The sequence below is a fragment of the Poecile atricapillus genome, chromosome 1 (genome assembly GCF_030490865.1).
Source record: "Poecile atricapillus isolate bPoeAtr1 chromosome 1, bPoeAtr1.hap1, whole genome shotgun sequence".
In the NCBI taxonomy this organism is placed as follows: domain Eukaryota; kingdom Metazoa; phylum Chordata; class Aves; order Passeriformes; family Paridae; genus Poecile; species Poecile atricapillus.
In genome coordinates, this window is record NC_081249.1 from 164,021,576 (window position 1) to 164,047,895 (window position 26,320).

General features: G+C 36.0%; 1 protein-coding gene across 1 annotated transcript in view; it reads left to right on the forward strand.

Moving 5' to 3' along the window:
* TTC8 (tetratricopeptide repeat domain 8) overlaps positions 1–23,714 on the forward strand; it is a 40,236-nt gene extending 16,522 nt beyond the window's left edge. Inside the window, exons 7-15 of the mRNA XM_058829252.1 lie at positions 1,838–1,882; positions 8,198–8,283; positions 10,338–10,425; positions 13,891–14,001; positions 16,592–16,731; positions 17,966–18,140; positions 19,425–19,547; positions 21,386–21,469; positions 23,106–23,714. Of these exons, the coding sequence (XP_058685235.1) occupies positions 1,838–1,882; positions 8,198–8,283; positions 10,338–10,425; positions 13,891–14,001; positions 16,592–16,731; positions 17,966–18,140; positions 19,425–19,547; positions 21,386–21,469; positions 23,106–23,222 (969 nt within the window). The 3' untranslated portion in view covers positions 23,223–23,714. The remainder of the gene's footprint in view (positions 1–1,837; positions 1,883–8,197; positions 8,284–10,337; positions 10,426–13,890; positions 14,002–16,591; positions 16,732–17,965; positions 18,141–19,424; positions 19,548–21,385; positions 21,470–23,105) is intronic.
* Positions 23,715–26,320: the final 2,606 nt, after the last annotated feature.

Here is a 26,320-nt window from a genome sequence, read left to right on the forward strand (position 1 = left end):
TCACATAATTTGCCAGTCTATTCATGTTTGTATATGAACACCTCCTACATACTTCTTACTCATGTGTTTGCAAAGCAGCCTCACTGTACCTTTTTTGAAGTTAGATTATCTGTATAAGGTTTTCCAGTGTTTTGAAGTATACAGAAATGCGGCTTGTCTTTGACTAACATTAACCATGTTAAAGACTATTCCAGGAAGCACCAGTGTAGACATATAAGGTATCACCTATCACCAGAGAAAGCCTCTGGTAAATCCAAGTTAGCAACTATTTTCTGGTATGAAACAGAAAGTTTTATCTTTTTGATCTTGTGGATTTTTAATAGACTTATCAAGATAACTCTAGATATTTTTATCCAAGTGAATGTTCAGTCACTTAAATCCTTTTGAAGGTCAGAGTCTGTGCATAACAGCAGTAAATTCCTCATGCCAGCCGTGCAAGAAAACATCTTTTTTGTCTCTTTAGATTTACAGACTTTTACTGAATGCTTCTCTGTTATTGAACTAGAGGAGAAAATGTTCCACTACTTCTTTATTTTCTATTCTTTTCTTATCTACCTATTCTAAGCTCCTTATAATTGTGTTACTATTTATAATTCTTTAATGTCTTTTAATCATCTGTTCAGGGTCTTTTCTGACTGAAACTAGAAGAAAAGTAGGTTGTCATTTATTTTCCTCACAAGATTAGTAATTCTCTAGTTTCCTAAAGGTAAATATTTTAAAAATTTTATCTAAGAAAATCTGGCAGGGGTGTAATGGAAGCCCTTAGGAGACTGAGGTCTTGTTCTGTATTTCTTTCTTCACAGGGCAATATTTTCTCCTGTTTTTTTAGAATGAATTAAACAAATTTAGAAAAATGTTCTGTTCCTTTTAAGCAATTAAGACCTGGGATTTAGATGCAGAAGAAGGTCAAGGTTCAACTCAATTGAACCTTGTGTTACTAGCACCCATAATACATTTTTGGGAGCAGAGGCTTCCAGTCTCCATTTAATTATCAAGTATCTCTCAATGTCATTTAATTCACTGAAAATGCCACCCCCATTACCTGATATATACTGATCTAATATTCTAGTGCAGAAGAACTACAAGATAGTATGGCTTAATTATCTTTACATACAGGAGGAAACAAAGCTGCAGTTATTTTGCTGTGTAATTGTTGTGGGCTTATAAGCAGTTAACCACAACACAGCTGATGAATGTGACTTCTTTAAGCTTTGATATTATGATGGTGTGTTTGAGTTTCAGAAGTACAATATTATTAACATTTATTTATAATTCACAAACAATTTTTAAAAATATTTTTTTCCTTTACAGATCCCAAAATATTGTAGAGCTTAAAAAAAATTTCCTCTGAAGGCACAGTTTTCTCAGCTTGCATTATTAATAAACTTAATAAATAAAATAAATTTAAGTAGATTTTGCACTATGTATGCACCTGAGTGTCCATTGCAAAAAGTGTTTTTTTATATCACTGGTTGATTTTACAGGTGAAAAGTCATTAAAATGGTACCAGATTCTCAAATATATATTCACTTTCAAGTTATAGCTGCCTTTTTTGTTTTAAAGTGGTGTAAAGCACCAAAGATAAGATGCAATTCTGCTAATCTTTTGCAACAAATTAGGAATTAAGCTGCTTGCCTTTGATCAGTATAGTATATCTATAGTTTTTGTCTATTGGAGTCTTAAATAAATGTAAATGTCAGCATTTGTTATGTGTAAATATGATTGTTTTCCGAAAGAATTAATTTCTGCTTAGCATAATCAAGGTTCTGTGTTCCTCTAAGAATATTATCAATTTTTCTTTTCAATTATGACAATGTTTTAAATATATTTCTGGCAGGCATTGTTTGAATATATCTTCCACCATGAAAATGATGTAAAAAATGTAAGTAACTCATATGTTCCTTTTTTAGATTTTATTATGTATGATTCAGTTATTTCTGTCAGTATTCTGCTAAACTAAGGATCGAGGTAGAACGTCACAAGTACACAAGTGGAGCATTAATATTGTTTAAGAGGGAGAAATCCTTTCTTACAGGGGTGATAGTCAGGAATGATAATTGGCAAATACCAAAATATGGATTGCTATCTTTTTTGAGAAGCAAAACACTCTTATTCTTAAAACTGGGTCCCTCAGCTATCAATAAGACAAGGTCTCTGAATCTAATGAATTCATGTTAATGTAATTTATTCGAGCTTGGTAGCTGAACTTGGAGTGGTAGCTGAACTGACTAAGAAGTTCAGAGTCCTGAGGCTTGAGTATAAGTTACAAAAGACTGTCCATTAACAGAGGTAGGTGAAAATACCTGACAAAACAGGTATTGTTGGACATCACTTGACTTTTTTTACTCTTCAGATGATTGCTTATGTATTTGGTGAAACTACATAAAAATACAATATCAATAGGATTTTGGATACTTTTTATAGAAATGTCAATCTGTAGTGCTGAGGTGTTCTGTGATATCAAGAGAAAGATATTGTCCATATGATTGTCTGTAAAATTTATTCTTCAAATATTTTCCTAATAATAGTTTCCCTCTTAATCTATCCAAAAATTTTCTTCAGTGGTTCTTATGTTACTGCACTGAATGGGAAAGATCAAGTTTGGGTACATATTGTTTAAGCTTCCAGAAAGAGATAAACGTTGCAGAGGTTTTTTTGGCAGTTCACCCAGGGAAAGAGTGTCTCTATGGAATTAATAAAGTGCTAATATATTTCATTGCTGTGTTAGATATGTTCACCCAGTTGAAATGGAATCAAAATGTCCCAGTTTGTTTGAAAGAAGTTTATGTCAATAATGCATAGCTGACTGAACAGCTATTGAACCTTCTGCAACACTACTAGCTGGTGTGCAGTTAGATCTGCTGTTAAAGTCTCCAGTTAATCAATAACACACACAAAAAATATTTTGCTGTTTTTGACATAGGTCCTAATCATTTCCAAGTGTACTGCTATGTGAAGCTTTTTAATCTAGCATCAACTGATTATAGTTGTACACTGTCAATTTATTGCATAGCATTCTTTTAAGAGGATTGAATTGTAATGCACTATTAATCCAAAACATCACTGAAACAGTAAGTGCAAGTGTCAGAAATGTCAGAGGAAAAATAGAAATTAACATTAACATATTCAATGCTGAATATGAAGGAAGTGCCTGGGTTTTAGCCCAATAGTAATTAAAAATTGATGGTTTTTACTGAAAGTCCAGTTCACTGAGACTAAAAGGGTCACTTGATATGCTACATGCCTTCTCTTTAAGGACATGCAGGATCTGTAGGCTAGACATAGATTCATATAATGCAAGTAATTTTCCAAGTACTTCAGAAAAAAATTGGAAGATGTTTTTGCACTGTACTCCATGTATTTTGAAATCCTTGCTGAGAATCCCAAATCACTGTCTTGAAAAAAAAAGTTCTGTCTATATTTTTTTACCAACCTGAGCCATTTGAATAAATACTTGTAAGCAGAGAGGTGTCAGCTTAATCATCACCATTTACTGTGTAATGAGAGAGATCAGTGTTTGGTTAATGACTGCATCTTTTTGGAATAAAATATTGCTGTGAATTGAATACACACATCACAGAATGAGGTGTCTTCATAATATAACGTGTATCTCTGAAGAGAGACTTTTTAGCTGTTCAGTATGCTTTCTCTCATTTTCTTTCACTTACTCTTTTCTTATGTGCTTTCTACACCATTTGCAATATAACTCTGGTCTCCAAACTGTTCTCCTTTCCTTTTGAAACTCATCTGCATTAATTTTTCTTTAAAAAAAAGAAACACTTTAAGGTCTGCTAAAATATGGCTACATCACTGTTTGTTCACCTCTCCTAGAAATGGCCTTTCACAAATTCAGTATCTTGCATCTCCCTGGAAGGAATTTGGTTGCTTAGAGTTCATCAGAGAAACAGCAGATACATTAACTTTTAAAAGTTGATCTGGCTCTTGCTTGATCACTTGTTAGAACATTCACTGACATCTCTTACATCTATGTATTTCCTGCTTCTGTGTGATGATGGACTTTCTTAAAACCCAACACTTTTCTGCATGAGATGAGATGAAAGAGCTTGAAAGGCTTGGAAGCCTTGGAAATTGACTTCAGTTTAAAAAGTCTTTACTTTAGGCTTTCTACATGGATAGAATACCACTTCCTGCAGTTTTGCAAATAAAATCAAAGCAGTAGTGACAATATCCTTTCTTTGTCACAGTGCTGAACTGGAACAGTCTGCACTGTTCTCATTTGCATTATTATTTGAGAAACAAATGTGTTTTTTTTATTTATCTTCTGTTTCATATTCAACCAGTATATAGAAAGAAAAAAAAAACCTCATCAATTTCAGTTGAGAAATGCCATTAATCAGTGTGCATTCAACTGTATAAATAAAGTGCAAGGAAATTGGTTCAAATTAAAACTAAATATATCTGTAATCTATCAATTATCGGAAATGTGGGGATGCAAGAAGAACAGAGAAGTGGAGCTTTTCAGCACTTGAAAATATATTCAAAAGTCTTTTGTCTTATGTAATGAAAAATTATACACTTGTCTGAAGAAAATACTCTTTCTATATCCATTATTGTTCTTGACTTGTTTCCTTTTGAACACATACACTTAATAACTGACTTTCTGTACTCCTTGAGTTATTTCTAAAAGCCATTTTTTGGGCTAAATGCTGTAAGAGCAGGGCAGTTTCAAAGACTTGTCCAGAAATAGCTCTGTTGCTACTTTTTTTGGTAGACCATGAAATTTTGCCATTATTCAGAGGTGAGTAATGGTGACAAAACACTTTGTCCTGAGGAAGCACAAAGATTGTAAAATATATACGTGGGGCCAGAAGTCACCACCTCTAATTTTTCCTTAGTTCTTCTCAATACTTTTTAGTTTATACTCTCTGATAGAAATTTATTTAAAATGGAATTATGTTAGATCTACAAAATATAGAAATCCAGAAGACACTCAACAAAATAAATGTGCTAAATTGACTATGGCTAATGTCATTTCCTCAGCTGCCTTATAGACTATCTGGTGTTGATTTGTCTACAAATAAGACTTTAGTCAATAACTGTTGCTGGGAAAATTACTGCCATTCAACAGCACATGAAAGAAGCAGCAGATGCTCACTATTGTTTCCATCTATCTAATTTCTAGGTGCATACAATACTCTGTATGAAATTACTGTTTCAAACAACTGTACATTTACCAATTTAATTTTTCAATATAATAGTAAATTGCCACAACCCTACAGGCTGTTTTATACTGTGTTACAGCTGGTAGATAGTTTGGAAGTCTTAGTTATAATACAGTTTAGCTAAGGAAAGTAATGGTAAAAAAAAGAAACTCAGAATCATGCTAAATACAGTTAAAGAATCTACATTAATTTTAATTCTTTAACAAAAACTTGTTTTTAAAAAGAAACAGAAAATCCACCAAGTATCAGAGTTTTTAATCATTTTTATCTGCACAAACATAAGAGCTGAGAGTAAAATAAATCTATTCTGAAAAGCTTCTCAGGGTTAAGACTGTTGTTGAAATGGACTCTGCATTCTTGAGTATGCTGAGTTCCCTAGATAGTAACAACTTCAGCTCAAGAATATGTCCAGATGATGAGTTTTATCCTAAAATTTATGGAAACTTTCAGGACAAGCAAGTGTAGGTTTTGAACTGATATATTTATTACAATCAAAATTCCTTAAAAGGCCATATCAGTATCTGCCAATTCCAAATCCATCCTGTTATTCCCTTTCATTTATTAATATGACTACATCCAGCAATGTGCAGGACAGGCATATCACTACTGCTTTTATAGACTGGTTTTAAATTAACATGTTCTGCTGATTGAATATTGAGTAGTACCCAAACTGTACAATTAAAAACCTGAAGCTTGCGGCAAACTGAAATTTAAATATGCTAGCAGTTGGTATTGACATAGCAAGTTGAAAGCTTTTACTTTTAAAGTACTATTTAAATCCATTTACTAACATTTCAAGGGCCACATTGTCAAAAGATTTTTTTTTTGTAATACCAGCAGAAATTTTAACTATTAGCATGCACAAAGCCTTCTCAGGCAAATAAGTTTTAGAAGTATTTGTAACTTCAGTAATATTTTTTGATTGAAGTTATTGTAATTGTTTGTAAAATATCAGAAACAGGATGTTCCTGTTCCTTCCCTTTTTCATTAATTGGAAAATATAAAAACAGGATTGAATTTCATTAACTAACTTCAAAATTAAGTCATGCTGTGTTTCTTGATGTTAATAGAAGATCCCAGGAAGAGTTCAGGATCTGCACAGACAGATAAACTGCTGACGTTACTGTCTACTAAATCTGAAGCAGTCTTAGTTCCCATTTTCCAATCACAGCCAAAATTCCTAGCCTTGCATAAAATGTTATCAGAAGCAATTAGGCTACCAGAAAGAAGCCTGAATGTGTAGCTACAGAAGGGATCATTTTGTGAAACTCAGTCCTTCTTGAGCTTTTGCCATTGGAGAACTCTAAGGAAAACTCTCTGGAGCACGGTATTTGCAGTATGATCCTTTCTCCTCTGAAGTGGCTGCTCCTGCTGCATTAGAAGCAGGTGTGGTACCTGACAGTTGCCCACCTTGTTTATACATTGGTAAATGCAACAAAAGTAACCAGTGTTTTAACAGCAACTACTTTCACAGACTTTCCAGTACTGGGACAAAATTGCTTATGTACCTTCATTTGAAAGGAAGAATCTGTCTGGAAAGGCATCTGGACAATATCTAAAGTTCTAAAGCAAGCTTATTCCCCGTCATAGTTGTAGCATCCAAAGGCCATGTTGGGCAATTTGCAACATTAAGAAACAACGAGCAGCCAAGATAATAGCTGCCATCTATAGCCTTAAAGGATTCCACCTGACTTGAAGAAATAGTGAATTCAGAGTTGTAGGTTTAGCTGAATTTTCTCTCTCCTGTCACAGAGGCAGGTAATGACAGCTGTCTCTTTCTCTTAGGGGCAGCACTGATGGAACTACTTATCCTGAATTGCTACAGAAAACAAATTATTCTTTCTCACAAAGCCAAAAGAGAGCAACTTGTCTAAATTGTCATAGCTCCATTGACTTTTCTTCATTATGTCAGATCTAAACCCTTTGACTACTTGCAGCCTCATTTTGCTAGCATGAAGAGCAGAAATTCAACGTAGGCGTAGATGTCACTAAATTGGGCTCTTACAGCATTTCAATATTCAGATTTATTTTTCCTGGAATTATTTGTTTCTCTGCTACTGAGTGATTGGTGCACAGAATTTTTACATATTGTTCCTAATAGATAACTTGTTTCTGATTTCTGTGGTCAGCAAAATGTTTACCAAGAAAAGCAGGCAAAAATGGTAGAAAGGTCAGTTCTTTGTTATAAAAACATTGTGTTAAAGCTTTTTACCCTACTTCTGATCATATACTGAAAATATAACAAACATAACATGGCTTTGATATGTTCTGAGACAAAATGAAATTTAAAAAAGGAAAGAAAGACGAGTGCTTCTGTGGTAGGTTGTGGTACAGAAAAGACATGTATTTGTTTTAACAGAGGTGTTGAAATGGGGGCCATAGATTCTGGCTGTGGTGGCTGATCAGAGCACATTGATTAGCTTACCTGCTTTTCCAGGATACCAGACAAAAAGATTTTAGACCTCCACCATCTTCAATAGATATCTATTTCTTAGAATATTTCACTGTTTTTCCTGTAATAAAATAATTGTTTACATTATAGACTTTTTAAAGGAAGAAATATTTCTTCTTGTACACATTTTGAGAGTTTCCAGAAGTAATGGCAACCTGATATTAGAAATGAGATGAAAATTTATACAGTATTTCAAATGCACTCAATTTATTTCAGTTTATTTTTACTTGGTTTTAACAAGTTTTTATGAAAAAGGATGGGAAGCTTGGAAAAAGTTTTTGTGTTTAAACAAATAGTATATTCTGAAGTGGCACTGCAGGAGTCAGTTCAAATTAATTTTCTATTTTCTATTTGATTTAGCAAAACTGGATTGCTTATTTTTATAGAGACAAATAATCCTTTCAACTATTTTATGCACTGACCTATGAAAGTAATAAACAAAAAGCAGTGTCCCCACCTCAAGTTAACTGGACTTTTGTTCAAAATGTTCTCTTTACAAACATCTTTACAGTGTTTTCTTTGTGTAAACATTAATTTTAAGATGATTGGTTTGTTTTGGAAGGCTCTAGATTTGGCAGCCCTTGCCACTGAGCACGCACAATTCAAGGACTGGTGGTGGAAAGTCCAAATTGGAAAGTGCTACTATAGGTAAGTCATTGTTCATTTCTTCTGCAGTGAGTGATTGTGAGTGCAGGACCTGTACTTCTGGGTGTGTTGGGCAATGCTGAACACTGAGAAATAGCTCAGAAAGTGTTTTGTGCTGTGCTTACATCTTCATTAATGTACAAGGAGACCACTCCTTGAGATAAAGGCATCCATATTGAGTAACTGAATTAGTTGCAATTTTGCCTGTGTTAATGGATTTTAAAGTAATTATTTGAAAAGTCAGTCAATAAATGCAAAAAGCTATTGTTAAAACAGACCGCATAAAATAAATATTACAGTATTAGTTTGAGAAATAACCTGTCAATGAGGGCTTCAGATTGATGAAATAATACAGAATAAATATTCATGTTAGACACTTTCTGCCAGAATTACATTGCCCAAGAAGTACTAGTTAAAAATATGCTGAGGCCTCAGGCTGGAAACCCATACACAAGCATCAAATCAGAGTAGGATAATGAGAAATATTAGCAATTCTTAAAACTACCATCTTCCCTTCCCTTCTTCCTGGGCTTAATTTCACTCCCAATTTTCTCTATCTCCTCCCTTCCCAGCAGCGCAGGGGGACAGGGAATGGAGGTTGCAGTCAGTTTGTCTCTGCTGCTCCCTCCTCCTCAGGGAAAGGACTCCTCACACTCTTCCCTTACTCCAGCATGAGTCCCCCCACCAGGGTCCTAAGTCCTGCTAGCAGACCTTCTCCAGTGTGGGCTCATCTCTCCATGGGATGATAGGTTTTGCCAGGAGTCTGTTCCAGCATGGGCATCCCGTGGGGTCACAGCCCCCTTTGGGCATCTACCTACTCCACCATGGGTTCCTTCACAGGCTGCAGGTGGACCTTTGCATCCTCTTACTCCTCCATGGGCTGCACAGACATGGAGGCAGGTGCCTCACCACAGTCTTTACCAAGGGCTACAGAGGAATTTCTGGAGCATCTCCTTCTGCTCCTTCTGCACTGATCTTGGTGTCTGCAGAGCTCTTCTCACACATTCTTACTCCTCTCTCTGCCTGCCATTGTACTGTTTTTTCCTCCACCTTAAATGTATTATCCCTGCATGCTACATTATTCCTGTGCTGATGATGGAGGCACTACCACCATCATGGGTGGGCTCAGCCTTGGCCAGCCGTGAGTCCAACCTGGAGCCCTCTGGCATTGGCTCTGTCGCACATCAGAGACCCGTCAGCTTCTTGTAGAAGCCATTCCTGAATCCCCCAGCTGCCAAAACCTTGTCATGCAAACCAATATATGAGGTTAGAGGTCATTCACTGCTTTCAGGATTTTTATAGGAACTAGTAATTGTTATAGAGATTAATGCATCCAAGCAGGTACATGGACTTACAGGATCCCAAAATGCCTTATGTCCCCATTGGCTGTGTTTCTTTGTTTTAGCTGGCTTGTTCTGTTTGTGTTTTGCATTTCTTCAGCAAGTATGTGCTCTTTAGCTGAAGGAAACAAAAGGCAATTTGTATATGAGAAAATTTACCATTTTCTATTCTTGAAATTGCACAGTCCTCTTAATTTGTAGTGAAGTAGCTTTTATAGATTAGTGCAAAACATTTGAGTCTAATTATGGAAAATAAATGCCTATGAGATGAAACAGACTTCTGTGATGTTCATTTACAGTGGAGATTATCTGGGTGATCTTAGCCATGGGTGAGGAAATTCTGGTTTCAAACAGTTTGGGTAGAGTTGAGACATTAATTTCTCATTTTCTACTGTCTGTTCTAAGAGCGGCAGAAATTCCTATGAATATGAGTACATCATTATTCACCATTCAGCCATTCCAGGAGGCTGCATGTATAAGAAGGGGCCAAATTTCATGGATTTGTCTTTTTGTAGTTTTGAATGGCTGTTTTGTTATCTTTATATAACGACATGTTTTTTGTTAACATGTGCACAAATATGTGGTCATAAAATGTGCTTTCAGGCAGTTTAAGCTTGATTTTGTTTAAACTGCTTCATTATTTACTAAGGTTTTAAAAAATACTAAAAAAAATAAAAATAAACAAGTACCTTCTATATGTGTCTGTTGTCTCTTTAGGTTGGGATTATATCGTGAAGCCGAAAAACAGTTTAAGTCAGCCCTTAAGCAGCAGGACATGGTTGATACATTCTTGTATTTGGCAAAAGTAAGTCATAGATACATCATTGTGTTTAAAAGTGGATGGTCTCCATGCCTGAGGCAATACATGCTAACAGTTGCAATGGAAGTCAATAGTTTACAAAATTATTTTAGAGCTCCCAGATCTCACAAACAAGATTAAAAAAAAATCTCCTATCTTACTGGATTCTTTGTTCTAAACTCCAATGAGGATTATGAAGCTAAAAAATTATTGGAGTTCCAGTATGAAGAACAATGTGGCTATATATGTGTGGCTCCTAGGAAACGAATGTAATAAATCTGTAAATAAAGAGCAAAGCTCAAAATCCTAGTTTCACAAGCAAAATCAAAACAAAGTGAGCTTATAGGAAGCAATCAGAGACCTTGAAACAGGGAATGTTCTGTCACAATAAAGGCATTAAAAGCCTTAAAAGAACAAGTGGCACAGCTGAGTCTCAGAATTACTTGTTTACCAGGATACACATTAGATTCTAAATGTTTTCTAAGGCATTCAAGAAAAGGTGGCCTGTGAGAAGCTAAAACTGCATTTTTTTTCATTGTGTCCTAGAAGGAGATGAAACCAGTTGCTCTTTATCAGTTCCCCTTAAGCCAGCTGTCACAGGCCTGTCCAAAAGTCATCATTGCTAGTGACATTCAGATATTCATACGTGCTTTATGTTTCTTGAGCAATTTATGTTTTGTATTTAAATGATCATGATTGCTATCTAGAGACATGTCTTCAATACCGTGTTTGAAGTTCACCGAAGCTTATTAATTTTCCTGTCTCTGTCACAAGTCATTCTACAAAATACATAGGATGACAAAATGGTTTGTGTTGGAAGGGATGCCAAAGATCATCCAGTTCCAATCCCCACCCCCCTGCCCCATGGACAGGGATACCTTCCACCAGACCAGGTTGTTCAGAGCCCCATCCAGCCTGGTCTTGAGCACTGTCAGGGATGGGGCATCCACAGCTTCTCTGGGGAACCTGTTGCAGTGCCTCACTGCCCTCATAGTGAGGAATGTTTTCCTGCTATCTAATATACCATCTTTGGGGTCAAAGGCATTCCCCCTTGTCCTGTCACTAAATGCCCCTGTAAAAAGTCCCTCTTTAGCTTTCTTGTAGGGTCCTGTCAGGTCCTGGAATGTTGCAATTAGGTGACCCCACATCCTTCTGTTCTCTGGGTTGACTCAACTCTCCCAGCCTTTCCTCCCAGGAGAGGTGTTCCATCCCTCTTATCATCTTGCTGGCCCTTCTCTGGACTTGCTCCATTAACTACACAGAATTATTAAATTGGCAGAGTAATTGGATTAACAGTGATTCATTACAGGAGATTGCATCCCCCTACATCAGTACTGGCTCAGGCAAGAGCTGCATTTGAACTTCTACCTCCCACTCTGTAGGGCAGCTTACTCGAGTATAAAACATTGCACAGCATGACTTTGTGACTGTCAGTGGACAGGCAATAGAGTAAGGCACTGAGATATGGTTCAGTTTAACAGAACTGAAAAAACAGGCTTGAGTTAAGCAGCCATTAAAAAATAATAAGATTGCATAAAGTTCGGTGGCAATATACTGATACTACAGTACTAGTTTTGTTTATATTCATTATTGCAACAGCTATCTGGGTATTTAATAATATTTTCTTGAAAGTGATCTCTGACTTGAAATGTAGTTTACAAAAATATAAAAGACCAAAAGAAAAAAAAAGAAAAAGTAGGAGTCTTTAAAGCAGTCAGGACCTGTTGTGAAGTTACAAAGTATTTCATGACCTAGAAGAGCTAGAAATAGGATATTTTTACAAGAGATAAACGAGAGACCAAAAAGAAAATGGCTTTTAGTATATAAACTATAATTATTATAGCTGTAGTACTTTTAAAGAACAAGTCTCCCCAAAGCAACTGTGAGTAGATGGAAATTGCCCCACCTGTTTTTTAATTTCTTTTGCCACTTATCAAGAGAGCAGCTCTACTGTTTACAGAGATGTTTAACAGTGTGATATCACACTGGATATGGGGATTACATAGTAGAGTACTCTGGCTGTGTGGTCTTAGCATCTGTAGTGAGTGCATCTTTGGAGACAACCTCTATATAAAGGAATAGAGCAGATTTAAGTCATTAATGCTCAGAAAACATACTTCATAAACAAAGATAAAAATATAAAAAAGGGGCAGATCTAGGGGAGTTTCACACTGTCCATTTATTAAATTGGATGCATCGTTCATGGTTAATGATGTAATTAGTGCCCTCCTTGTTCTTTTCTATATTCTCACAAGAAGGCATTCATTTTCTAGCTTAATACAGGAAATGTGAGTGACATTAGCAGAATGAGTGTAAAAAATCAAAAAATTGTAAAAAAGCCTGTATTTTTTAGTTTTGCCAATGACCAACCTAGAATGGCAGTCCTTTCTTGGAAGACACTCACAGTTGTCAGCTCTTTGACATTTAAGAATGTCATTGAGTGGTCATAGGAAAGAATTCTTTGAAATTGTCTACAGTGGTATATATCTATGTGTTTGCAAATAAACAACATAGAGTTGTGATTGTTGGCAATCAGAAGTCCATGAAGACCAAAAGCAGAAATCATATTGGAGGTTTCTCAGATGTTCATTTAGCATTGATATTTGTCTTATGTTGCATCACAAAAAGGTTGTATCAGGATACAAGTCACAGATTCTTTCTCTTTTTTAGTAGTATCAAATATTAGCACTGATTAATATACTGTTTCTCCAACACAATCCTTTTTCACTCAGTGGGAGATATATAAACATTCTACCCATCTAGTTTCCCAAAGCATGTGTGCAGGGTTTTTCCCTTTGCTATACCTGTGTTTACCATAACTCACAGCAGGAGGGCTTTGAGCTGTATCTCAGACAGCTGCTGAGGTGGTCCCTATCAACACTGAGCATTTCTCACACAATTATTATCCGCATTGTGTATTTTCTTAATCAACACAGAAGCCAAAATCACAGAGGCAAAACCTCCGTCTTTCTATAGGATTTTATTGTTTGTGGCAGGGGAGGTTGGCTGAGCTGTGAGGAAACTTGAAAGTGCCACTTCTCTGTTAGGTGCAGTCTTATTTGACTAAGAAGAACATTTTTATATTCCAGCGCTATCACCCTGAAGATCCAGTTCTTTCAAGCCTAAACACAAGTTTTTGAAAATACATTAAACAGGGAAATATTCCAGGTGATGCCTTCACCTCAGTGTCAAAATATATATGATAATAAATAACAAGATATTTTTAATTAGTAGTATTCAAATTAATAGTGTATAGATGGTATGAGGTAAATTTAATTAAGTAGTCTATTTTATCTTCATTACACAGATTTATTCAGTATTCACTCCATTATTTTCCCAGTATTCATCATCTCAGCTAATGGTTTACTGCATAAATGGAGGTTTCATTCTTTTTAGTTATCTCCCTTGTTAAACAGCAGAACGTGTAGAAGTCAGACATTTGACATCTATATACACTTTTTATTTGCTTAGGTGTATTTGCGTTTGGATCAGCCTGTAACAGCTTTGAACCTTTTCAAGCAAGGGTTAGAGCGATTTCCTGGAGAAGTGACTCTTATTTGTGGAATTGCCAGAATCTATGAGGTATGCACCCACTATGCAATCCTTATAGTGGCCAAATTTAGCTGTTTGAGCAAGAAAAAAGAGTCAATAGTTGAATATAACTGTAAGGTCATCAAAAACCAACTGTGCTGATTTTCAGTTTCACTAATGCAATACAGATAACTTTCCACAAAGGTAACAAGGTAATGTCAGGGGAACCCTGCAGACTTATTTGTTTCAGCAATTAATCACACCAGTGATATCCCATTTGCCCTTGGCATGCAGAAGCAAGTCCATATTAAGTCAAGTTGTCCAGATGTTGTCCTTGCTAGTTTATATATATTTCATCATACCAAAACTGCTCAAGTCACCAGATAGCAAAATTAAGCAGCAAAATAGTTTCTTTGTCTGTGTTGTTTTTATTACGACTATGTGTTACCATTAATTTTTTCAGGTTCTGAGAACAGTTAGAATGTGAATGTTTCTTAGTCAGGAAGTAAATGTTGTATTAAGTAGGATTAATTATAAAGTAGTTTCACTTTAGCATGGTGACTATGTATTTTATATTTTATAATTGTATATCTTCATGTCAAACAATGGACTTCATATTGTTTTTCACTGAAAGTTGGTAATGTGCTATTCCAGAACAAATGTTAAAAAAAAAGTAATGAATTTATTTTTTTGTCTATATTCATGCTTGGCATTCTATCCTGTTCTCATCATTCTCATCTAACCCCTAAGCCTTAATCCATTTTCATATTAAATCCTTTTTGTCCTTCAGCAAGAAGAAAACAGCTGCATATTTTTGGAGGCTTTTCTTCCTGAATTGTTGAATAGTTTCTAATATGGATATTATTTTGCAGAACATTGCATAACCCTTTAAGGAATTATTAAAGAGCAGCATATATTTGATAGGATCTAGTTTTGCACTGACACTTGAGTGCAGGATTATAGCTTCATTAGCAAAGATTTGTACTGCAATACAGGGTTGCTTTCATTATATAGACTCACAAGTGGGATATATGTATCAGGCATCTTAATCAGAGCTTTTCTTCTCAGTCACTAACTTTTGACAGTACAAAGAGTTGTAGAGCATTTTTGGTTTAAAAAAAATACATAATTTTTAAAGGGACTGCTTTATTACTATTTCCTTTAATCACAAGAAATAATTTTATTTTTTTTTGGTAGCTAAATACACTGCTGAGGTTATATAAAGGCTTATTCTTTAGTTATGTTGGGAGCACATTGTATCTACAGCACACAGGTAGAAATTATTCCTATATAAACACAGAAACACAGAAGTGAGTTTGATCTTTTAATTTATTTTTTTTCCTTGCATGGGATAGGGTTCTCAGGACCTTGCACCCCTCAGAAACAGTGCACTGTCATTTACAGCAGTGAGTTTACCCTAATTCATCTTCCAGGTAGCACAAATCCAAGCATATGTTTATTTACAATGCAGTTCTCTTAACCGTCATATCCTAGGTAGTACAAGTTTTGGTAAATTCGTGATTCCTGTTTCCAAAGGCACATAGTAGATTTTCATATGCAATTATATTCTCATTTGTGTTCAGAGCAATTAATGAGTTGATTTAAAAAGCACTGAAAATAGTTGAGACATTGTCTGGGGAAATCAGTCTGTTCTGTGTTACCATGCTGGGAAACTGACTGCACGGTTCTGGGTATCGCAAGACATTGTGCAAGAAGGGGCCAATGTCTGTTCCATGTGGTGCCGCTCCAGCACAGGTAACCCAGAGAGTCACAAGTCCTGTCAGTGAACCTGATCCAGTGTGGGCTCCTCTCCTCATGGGGTCACAGGTCCTGCCAGGACCAGTTCCAGCATGGACTTCCCACAGGGACACAGCTTACAGCAGAGTCACCTGCTCCAGCATGGGGCTCCTCCATGGGCTGCAGGTGGATCTCTGCTCCCCCAGTGACCTCCACAGGCTTCAGCTCACCATGGGCTGCACCAAGGGCTGCAGGGGAATCTCTGCTTTGGTTCCTGGAGCACCTCCTGCCCCTCCTTCTGCACTGACCTTGATGTCTGCAGAGTTGTTCCTCTCACATATTCTCACCCCTCTCTTCTTGGTCACAATTACATCTGTGCAATAGCTTTTTTTTCCTTTTTAAATACATTATATGTTATCACAGAGATGTGACAACCTTCTCTGACGAGCTCAGCCTTGAGGCCAGCGGTGGGTCCATCCCAGAAGCAGCTGGCATTGACTGTTGGATGTGGAGGAGGCTTTGGCAGCTTCTCACAGGGGATGAGGGACCCCTGTAGTTCTCCTCAACTTCCAAACTCAATACAACTGGCTGTGTCTTTTTCTAAAAAATAAAAACCAAATAAATCTCTTTTTGTAGCTGTGGCATAGAGTTAATTTCAGGTAAAGATATTACTAATAAATATGTATTCCTCTCATGGATGTGTGTGCTGCTTGTGAAGATGCCAACCAGTGATGTTGAATGGTATGATCAGAGAACTTCAAGAGCATATATAATTAATCTCAGTTAGGTACTATACAGGGCATAGATAAAGCACAAGATAGATTAGCATTTTAGTGAGTTCCACGTTAAAAATACACCTACTTTAAACAGTAGAAGTAATTGAAATTTTTGTCCAATTGTATAGGAAATGAACAATATCTCCACAGCTGCAGAGTACTATAAAGACGTCTTAAAACAAGACAATACTCACGTGGAAGCTATTGCATGCATTGGCAGCAACCATTTTTATTCAGACCAACCTGAGATAGCTCTGCGGTTTTACAGGTATCTGTACTTATGGAGAAGGAGGAAGGGGGAACAGAATATGTGAGGAGGGGGTTGATTAAGGTTGATAAAGGGTTGATTTCGGTAATGTGGGGAAAAAAATTAACTAGGAGATTGACATGGGAGTATGAATGAGCATTTGGACAAATATTACTATAAAACCAGTTTACCAGCCTTTGTATCTTTTGTGATAAGTGCATCACTACAAACTTGTAATCATTACATGAGGAGTATGTAGAAGTATCAACAAAGATTATCAAAACAGTTACCATTCAACCAGTGAACAAGGAAAGTTCTTTCACAGCATGGGGCAGTTTGAGAACCGTGTATCTTACTCTCAACTTCAGTTGCATACAGAAGGCACAAGGACTTCCTCTTTAGCCCTTACTCCACCTGAAGTGACCAGGACTTGTGACCACAAAATCCCTGACTTGGAATGTGGGCTGGGCTTCCTGTGTGTTTTACTGAAAGCAGTGAAAAGATAGTGTTAAACACTGCTGCTTGATTGTTATTTCAATACAGGCAGAGTGCAAAGAAGCCTGACATTCTCTTGCTAAGAGCAGATTAAGTCAACAAGAGCACTATCATCACATTTCTATTGGACTTGAGGATTTTTATGCTTTAGGTACAGAAACTCAGTCATGCTGCAAGACAGCAGCCGTCTTTTCCTCTGGCCCTCGTAGCACTTCTGTTTTTCTTATAAATGTTAATAAAATAATTTTTATAATACATCTCCATTTTAAAAGACACATTAAACAATATCAATGTGAATCAAAATCTGAGTTATGCTCGATGTGTAAGATTAATATAGATTCGCATCTTAATGTACTATTACTAATTAGAGCAGTACTGAAGGATGTGAATCAAGCAAAACATTGAAGTCTTAAGAGTTATATAAAGTAACTGCAACAAACTACAGCTTGATTTATGTCTAGGGATTGGAAACAGGAAACAGAGAAAGTCTGTTACATCCCTGTTTTATAGTGAAGTCAGATCATGTGACCCAGTCAAGAAGACAGAAGTTACTAATTTACACAGATTTTTGCACAGTTGTGATTCTACTAAAAAATACCTTGCACTGCCTTTCATGAAACTAACAAGTGTAAGACTGTAGTACTTGGTTTTTATACCCTCTCAGAATAGGGAGAAAGGAGAGAACTTTATCTTTTAGAGTAGAACTCCTACTTGAAATGAATTTTAAAAAAAATGATACAAATGTTTTCTTTATATCTAGACGGCTTCTGCAGATGGGTGTTTATAACTGCCAGCTCTTTAACAATCTGGGCCTCTGTTGCTTCTATGCCCAGCAATATGATATGACACTATCTTCATTTGAACGGGCACTGTTTTTGGCTGAAAATGAGGAGGAGACAGCAGATGTGTGGTACAACCTGGGACACGTGGCTGTGGTATGAAAAATATTAACCACCTTTCTGAATAAATGCAATTTATAAAAAATATAAAAAATTAACTGGGAGGGAGTAATTTCTCTTCTTGGAAGTACAAAACCTGATAGTGCACAGGACAAAGCCCAGTACAGATGGAATGTTTATTTACACTTCAGTAAGGAAGAAGCAGCAAGAGAAAAAAACTCTGTACTTTACATAATGTGGCTTTCTCCTGCTAAAAGATGCTCCTTACTCACTGCCTTTAACTTTCCCATCTTTCTAAAAAAATTGTAACATATACCAGCCCTTGAAGGCCTTGGCTGCAAAACAAGCTAATCTGAAAAAAAAAATTAAAATTGAATACTAGATGTTTTTCTAGGTACTTTTATTTGTTTTATATGGAGAATTAGACTGATTCTTTTGTCATAAAAATACACATTCAACACCAAGCAGTCAATACTAATACCCTAACTAGGTCATAGTTGAGAAGGTATGTTGCTCTGTCTTAAAGGCAGCTATAGAAATATTGTGTAGTTGTGTGATAAACTTTGTTAAATTTCTACAGAGATTTTCTTACAGTCTTGTCTATTTTTGCAGATGTTCTTCAAGAAGTTGCGTTGTATTGCTCTTTATCTACATGCCCAGAATAAGTTTGCTGATTAAAGTTTTTGACAGCTTTCTAACATGAGTTGTCTTCAATTGCTGTTAATGATTTGAGTCAGAAACACAACTGTCTTTTGTGTCTCTGCATCTAGCATAAACACAGTAATTTATACTGCCTTGAAGATTGAAATTTGAACTGATGTGCCTGTGTTTTTCAGCATTTGTCACTTTTGATGTTTAACCTGATGCTGCATCAATGTTAGTCTAAACACTACAGTAGTAGTCAGCTGTCAGCTGCTCCATCTGAGAAGTGAATCTCCCTCAACTTAAATATGTGTAGAGACAGAGAGGCAAGATGACTTCCTCTCTGGAGACATCTCAGTTTTTCTTACCCTGCTATAGACAGTAGCAGATAGCATAATCTTTAGATGACACTTCAATCATCTAAAAGTTAAATTAGAAGAAGCAAATATCACTTGAAGCATGGAAGTTTGTGCTGGAGAGAAATGATTCTATCTATAGAAAGAATCAGGAAAAAATGAGAGGATCTGAGAAGAAATCACGTATGTTTCTGATCAGTGCGTTTTTATTGTAATTTTCATTCCATTGTAGTACTTGTGGGTGAAATGTTACTCCAGAAACCAAAAGAGATGCATGTTGTTTCCAATCTTTTCACAAATGAAAACACAATCTTACTTTTAGGGCATAGGAGACCTGAATCTGGCTTACCAGTGTTTCAAGCTAACTTTAGTCAACAATAATGACTATGCAGAAGCTTACAACAACTTGGCCGTGCTGGAAATGCGAAAAGGTCACACTGAACAGGTCAGTGCTGAATCTCACCCTAAGCAGAATGCTTCATTTAGGCATTTTGTATTTAATAAACATGTCATTTCTCTGAGGTGGAGGCATCATATGAATGTCTAACTCACTGTTAGATGCAGAAAACATGGATAACTATTATCCCTGTTTCAGTGTAAGCTCTGGAGTATTGTCATGCCATCTCCCATTAAACTGCTTGTTCTTTTGCATATCCAAATGAATCATCAAAGACAAGCAAGGTTTCCAATAGCTTTGCAGTTGTTGAGATTTTTTTTTTTTTAAATTGATACCCGAAGCAAATCCCATGGCTTTATAATCATCACTTAAAAGACAACTTTGACTGTATATTCAGTTTATAGATGTAGATAACATACTTTTTTTTAGGTGGCAGAAAAGAGCAATCAGATTAGCTCTTGAAAGTTGGGGCTTCTTTAGCAAGGAGAATGCATTAGAATTTTGTCAGAAAGCAACTTGTTCTTGATAAATACTTTTGCATCAATAAGCTTGGTGGTTCATCTTACCTAAAGTGAGTATACTAAGGGTATTGTGCTTAGATGCATAATTGACATGCATGGTGGAATAAATGTAACCATTTTTATACACATGCAGGGAAAATGAATATGTGTTTTTTGGACAGTTTTGGACAGAGCTACTGTGGGCTTGTTTTAAACCTCCTGAGAGCAAGCTAATTTGATGAATTTATATATATACATCATAGAGCTAAAATAAATTATAAATACCTTTTTAAAGAGCAAATTCTCTTAGAAGTTGACTTTATTCAGATAACTTAGCAATTACCATGGAGACACTGAAATGAACCCAGCACTGGATGTTACCAGTGACAAATAAACTTTGGGTTAATTTCAGTTTCATAATTTTTCAATAATTCAGTAAATTTGTAGACATTTAATTCCCTAGTGGAGCATACCCTCAGCTGTGGATGTTGTGATTGCTCATAACTAGCACTGAAGAGCCTTTCCTTTAGAATAGTTTCCTGTCTACTTTAGTTTTTAGCTTAAAATTTTCAGTTTCTTTTTTGTATCACATGTATAATTAAAAATTTGGATCATCTTGGCAATAAAACATGCACAGGAGAATAGAAATAAGGATTATATTTTGCTTATCATGGATTTTATTTCACAATGTTCTTTCATAAGTACTGTTCTATGTACTCAGATTTTTCAGATCAAGGAAGTTTTAATAAGTTCCTAGCTCAGTCTTGCCACAGTTACTCAGGTTTTTAAACATTTTGAAGTTTTCCTCATTAAGTTCTCCATTTTTTAGTAAAATCTTTCACAAGTGGACCTTAATTCTGCATTGGATTTACAGCATGAAATTATACACTCTGATGCTTAGTTTGTTTTCCTTTTTATACCTCTATTTTGCTAGTGAGAAAAAAATCTCTAATTTTATTAAAATGTTTGAGTGTGAAAGCTGTCATTTATATGATAAAATTTATCATATAAAGGTGTCAGGGATGCTTAAGACAGAGCTGTCAGAGACAACAGATAAATACAGTGGGGTGTTCTTTAAATACTTTGGGTTTTATTTAATTTATTTGATATATTGTCCTCAGGGTTTAAAAAAGAATTGCTTAATTGAGTATGTCCCAATATTTTTTTTCCAATATTTTTTGACTCAACCAAAAGTCTTTATTCATTTCAATGTTATTTGACTTTGTTGTGCCTACACTGTTGATGTAACTTTCTTGAAAATGGCTTTCTTACTAAAGACTTACTAAACATAGGATGATTTCTTTTAAGAATTATGAATATTGAATTAGCTGCTTGTTACTTTCCCTCCTAGATTTCACTATATTATTATTTCATTTCTCTGTATAGGCAAGAGCTTTGCTGCAGACTGCTTCATCTTTAGCACCTCACATGTATGAGCCCCATTTCAATGTTGCCATACTCTCAGAGAAGGTAATGCATTGTCCAGTTCTTGTAATCTAAAAATTGAGCCTTGGTGAGACAGGTGGGTTTATTGTTATTACTGAGAATTCCAGATAGATAAAAGAATACAGACTGCATAAATTCAAGGAAAATGCTAAATAACATTTTCATTTTAATACCTAGAAATGTGTCAAAGTAGCCATTCCAGTGTTTGCTTTTGAGAATAAATGAGTCCAACTGGCTATGAAGTAACTTTATAATTGTCCAAATGCCTGGAAGATGAACAATTTGTTAAGAATTTCATGTACAGTCTTTACAGTCATAAGCTTTTTCAGAATGTGAAGTGTAATAATATAAAATGATTTATTAGTAATGATAGAAAGAATATCCTTTACTGATACTATCTTACTGACTTCAGAAGGAAAATCTGTTATTCAGCTTTATAACCTCTGAATTTTTTGTGTTAATAGTCTATTTCATCCAGAGTGTTTAAGATACTGTATTAACAGTGTCTGTTAATAAGAGAAACTTGTACCATTTTTTTTCTTGTTTCTTCACAAGAAGAAAATTGCTCCTTTGCTTATGCCTACACCTTCATGATTCTGTTATGATTCTGTGTTGTGTGGGCAACTCCACTCCTACAGATGCTGAAGTACATGCATCAAGAAGAGAATAACCCATTAATTTGTAAGCGTATCCTCTCCAATGTGAAACACAAGAGGGTGTTGAATAATTGCAATTTTTACTTAATGATTGGGGAGTAAATCCTAGTCTGCAAATGTCTTGTTACGTGGATTTTGCACAAAGAACCTTTACAGGTTATGGGAGATGACAGAGGGCCACATCAGCCAGGTGTTGGTGCAGTGGGGTAATGCAATCCTTACATTCAGTGTAAGGCCATAGGTTACAAAAGATTAGTTTTCTGGCTGGGACCTTGGCTTTTTCTCCTTCAGAGAATTCTTGCTGTGCTGAAGCTCTGTGTTGAGTGATGCACAGGCTAAAAAGGGCTCCTGTCTGTCTATAGCTCTTCCCTTTCCATTCAGGAGTAATCACTGTTACTAGATGTGTTCCCAGATATTTGGGTTCTTTTTGGCTGATCCCACTTTCTGCGACGCTTTCCCTTTAATCCTTCCAAAAAAATGATGGCTATTTAGGAAAAAAATGAAGTTCTCTGAGTAGGGAACAATTTCTTCTAAAAGCAACAGAGGAGCGCTATTAGTTCTCCACGACTGTTGTGCATCTCTGTGAGGAAGGAGGAAATCACAGAGTTGGGTTTTTTTACAGAGGCCTGATGGGTTGTATTTTGCTTGTATATGCAATAGCACTTCTATGGAATTCAAAAGCAAAACTTCTATTTTTTATTTCTCCTTACTTCAAGCACTGGGTATGGTGTGTACCTTGTCCATTCTCCAAGAAGTTGGGTGAAATGGAATATGTTGATGATGTCTCAAAGCATCCCTCCCATTAAAATCACATTTCTGTCTTTCTGTCCCTTGATGTAAGTGCGAAAATCCTGCATCCAAATGTCTTTGTACTGTTCACTCTTCAGACCAGCTGTGTTTATAATTTGTGAGCATCAGAATTGTACTGCACAGAATGCAAAGAATACATGATGCAAACACTGCAGTGTTTGGATTTTCAAAATTAGTTTGTGTGTTTCTTACAGGTTGGAGATCTTCAGAGAAGTTACACAGCAGCTCAGAAGTCTGAAGAAGCATTTCCAGGCCATGTTGATACACAGCAGCTCATCAAACAGTTAAAAGAGCACTTTGCTATGCTCTGATGAGCAAATTTTTTATTATGTAAGAAGTCAGCCAGAGCAAATGTCCCATACACATTTTGAAATAACCAGCTCAAAGTAGATGAACTATATTTAATGCATTCCTGTGGCAAAGCTTGTGTTACATTGAGTAGCAAGAAAAGATTGAGTTTCAATTTTTTGTCATTTTAAAAGATAACACTTATTCAAATGCAGCTAGAAAACTTTGCAACTATGTACACAAGAGATTACAGAAAAGGGTTTTTTTCTGACTTATTCAGAAAAAAATTAGTTTTAGTCATTCCTGTGTGACAATCTGTGAAGAAACTGAGTAAAAATAATTCATAACTGGTTTTCAAGTTGGCTTTTGGTAGTATACTTTCTTATTGAATGATAGGTTTTAAAATTAAAATACTTTAAAAGCATTTTAAATACATATGTAAAGCAAAAGTTCTTATATTCCTTATAGTGTATGAGTTTAATAAATTCAGTTTCTATGGTTTGTTTCATTTGTTTATGTAAGTTAAATTACATCCTTATTACCATGAAAATCCAGGCTGATAGTCTTGACATTTTGAGAGACTTCTGAGAACTGGTACAAAATTGCATAAATGCATGTGTTCCTCTCCACCCAGGAGGGAGTTTATTCTGGATCTCAGTGAGGGAGAAGGGTATTTAGAAGCTTGCATAATTAAGAACTAGTAGTTGAGAACAAGGCATTGATGGGGTGATTACATGTGCTGCCACATAAACACTGTTGCTAAATAAATATTTGGATCAATCTAACTACAGGAAATACCACTACTAACAACAAATGAAGGCTTTCTGTCATACTCTGTGTTTTAGCTAAAAGGAATAACTTTGCATAAATTCCAAACCTGACCTTTTTAAAAGACCTTTAAAAAATGTGGGATGTTAAGGCAATCTGAAATGGCACATCCTGAAACAGACCTTTGAAATCTTTTCATATTTCTCTGATATATTAGAGGGATGTCTTTAGCTTAAGGGGCAACCCTAAACATGCTTCTGAATCTTATGTCTTTTTTTTTTTAAGTATTTGTTACTTCTCCACCCTCATCTTTGACTGTAGAAGCTGGTGAAGGTGGATGCTGGGGAGCTTAGAGAAGTGTGCCCACAGTTCCCCCACAGACCATTCTGTAGGTGACAGAAACACTCATTAATTGCTGTCACATGGTGTGAAGTGCAAAAACATTATTGGCTGAATAGATGCAGCAGCATCTTACAAAATTTTATTTTGTCCATTTTCATTTTATATTACTGGAAATTCATCACAAAGTATTTAAAAGGGAATCTTAGTTACCAATAATTCTCATTAGTTAAGATTTTACTTGCTGCCAAAACGCAAGAATTTAGAGGGAAATTCCATCCTTTGATCTGCGGTATTTATGTCTTTCCAGCTGTCATTACTAAACTTAGAAAGGCACCAGAAAAGAAAATTGTCTTAGCAGTTTAAACACAACTGTTGAGAATTTTTGAATGTCGTATTATTAACTCCAAGTAATTTTGAAATTGCATAGTAAAGGAGCCTATTTCTATATGAACTGGAACAGAAATGAATGATGCAACTTCAGTTTTTAATCCAGTGTGGCTGCTTGATAGTTCCTTACGGGTGCTTATAAGATGCCACTTACTGTTTTCACTGCTCAGGTTAATGATCTGAGTAACTGTTTTTCTTCTAGCAGTGGCCCTTACAACATGGACCTGACTTCATTATTCTTTTCTTATTGGGGGATGTATGAAGATCGAAAGGGAGAAGGATTATGTATGTTAAAGGAATCCTTCACACAATATGCTTGTGCAAATCAGATATTAAAAATCTTCACCTTCCTCCCTCCTCCAACCCCCAAAAACACAAAGTTCTAAACAAGGATTAAAACCTTTTTAGGTTTTTACCCTACTCTGTGGCATCTGCAAGCCATTCCAGATTTATCTTACGTGTTGTATTTTAATTGCCCCAAAAGGCAGCAGCATTTTGCTTTCTTGATCTTTTGTGCCCCAAAGCAAGGGTCTGACAGTATATTTTTCACACTTAGCACAGTACAAATGAAATCAAATGTTGTAATGAGTACAGCAGCACAGTGCAACAACAGATGATTCAGCAGGCTGTTCATCCTGGAAGAATCTTTCGATTTCATTGTGTGTTAATTCAGTGTGAGCCGCAGCAAACATGAATTGGCAGCCCCTGGGGCAAAGCGCCTTCAGTTAATTGAGGGCGACACCGCACAACACAGTGCATCAGAGCATGCTCATCTCTGCAGCAGGATCGTGTTGGAGCACTCTGACCTTAGTATTGCAAGCAGCATTTCTGTAACATAGGTAAAATTTTTCCCCTACCTGTAGCACAGCTCCATGTATGTCTGGCCAGCATTTACAAAGCCTCTTCAGAGTAGAGAATAGAATACAATTTCAAAAACCCGCAATTTCTTAATCTACAGTGCTGATAGTTCCACAACAAAGATGCCTGGAAGGAAGTCCAAAGCAGGTGTCTGGGGGGTCTTGAAGTTTCTGTGTCCCTTCAGGAAAGATCTGTAGAGTTTATGGCTGTTGCCATTAGTTTTATCCTTCTTCTTGACCATCCTTCTTGCTGGGGTCTCTAATGGATTAATCCAATTAAAAGGTGATAATGTAGGGTTAGGTTACTGAAGGAATGTGATTCTTCTGCTAGATGTTATAGCCACAGCTGTTATAGCCACAAAACTGTGGCTGAAACTAATCACTATTCACGCTTAAGGGTCATGGATGATTTTGGCTGCAAAAAGCAGCTTCAGAAATTGTACAGGACAGAGACAATTTGCCATTAGGTGCCAGTTCAGTCAGTGTATGACTGGATAATGATCCAATTTTGTTATTGCTACTGCTGGTTCATTTTTTCTTTGATCGCTTCCTGTCTTTGTAGTCTAGAGGTGAGAGATTTTTGGGTCATTCAGTCTTATCTCTGGAATGACATAAGTAAACCTTTTAAAGCCAGGAGCTTCTTCTAATGAGCTTATTTTGTACTTGAGTAGCAATTACCTGCTGTAGCAATGTCAAGTTTTGTGCAGGAGTTTGTATTTAGTCGCTCTCACTACCTACTACATGTTTGTCTACTTTCTGTTGGATAC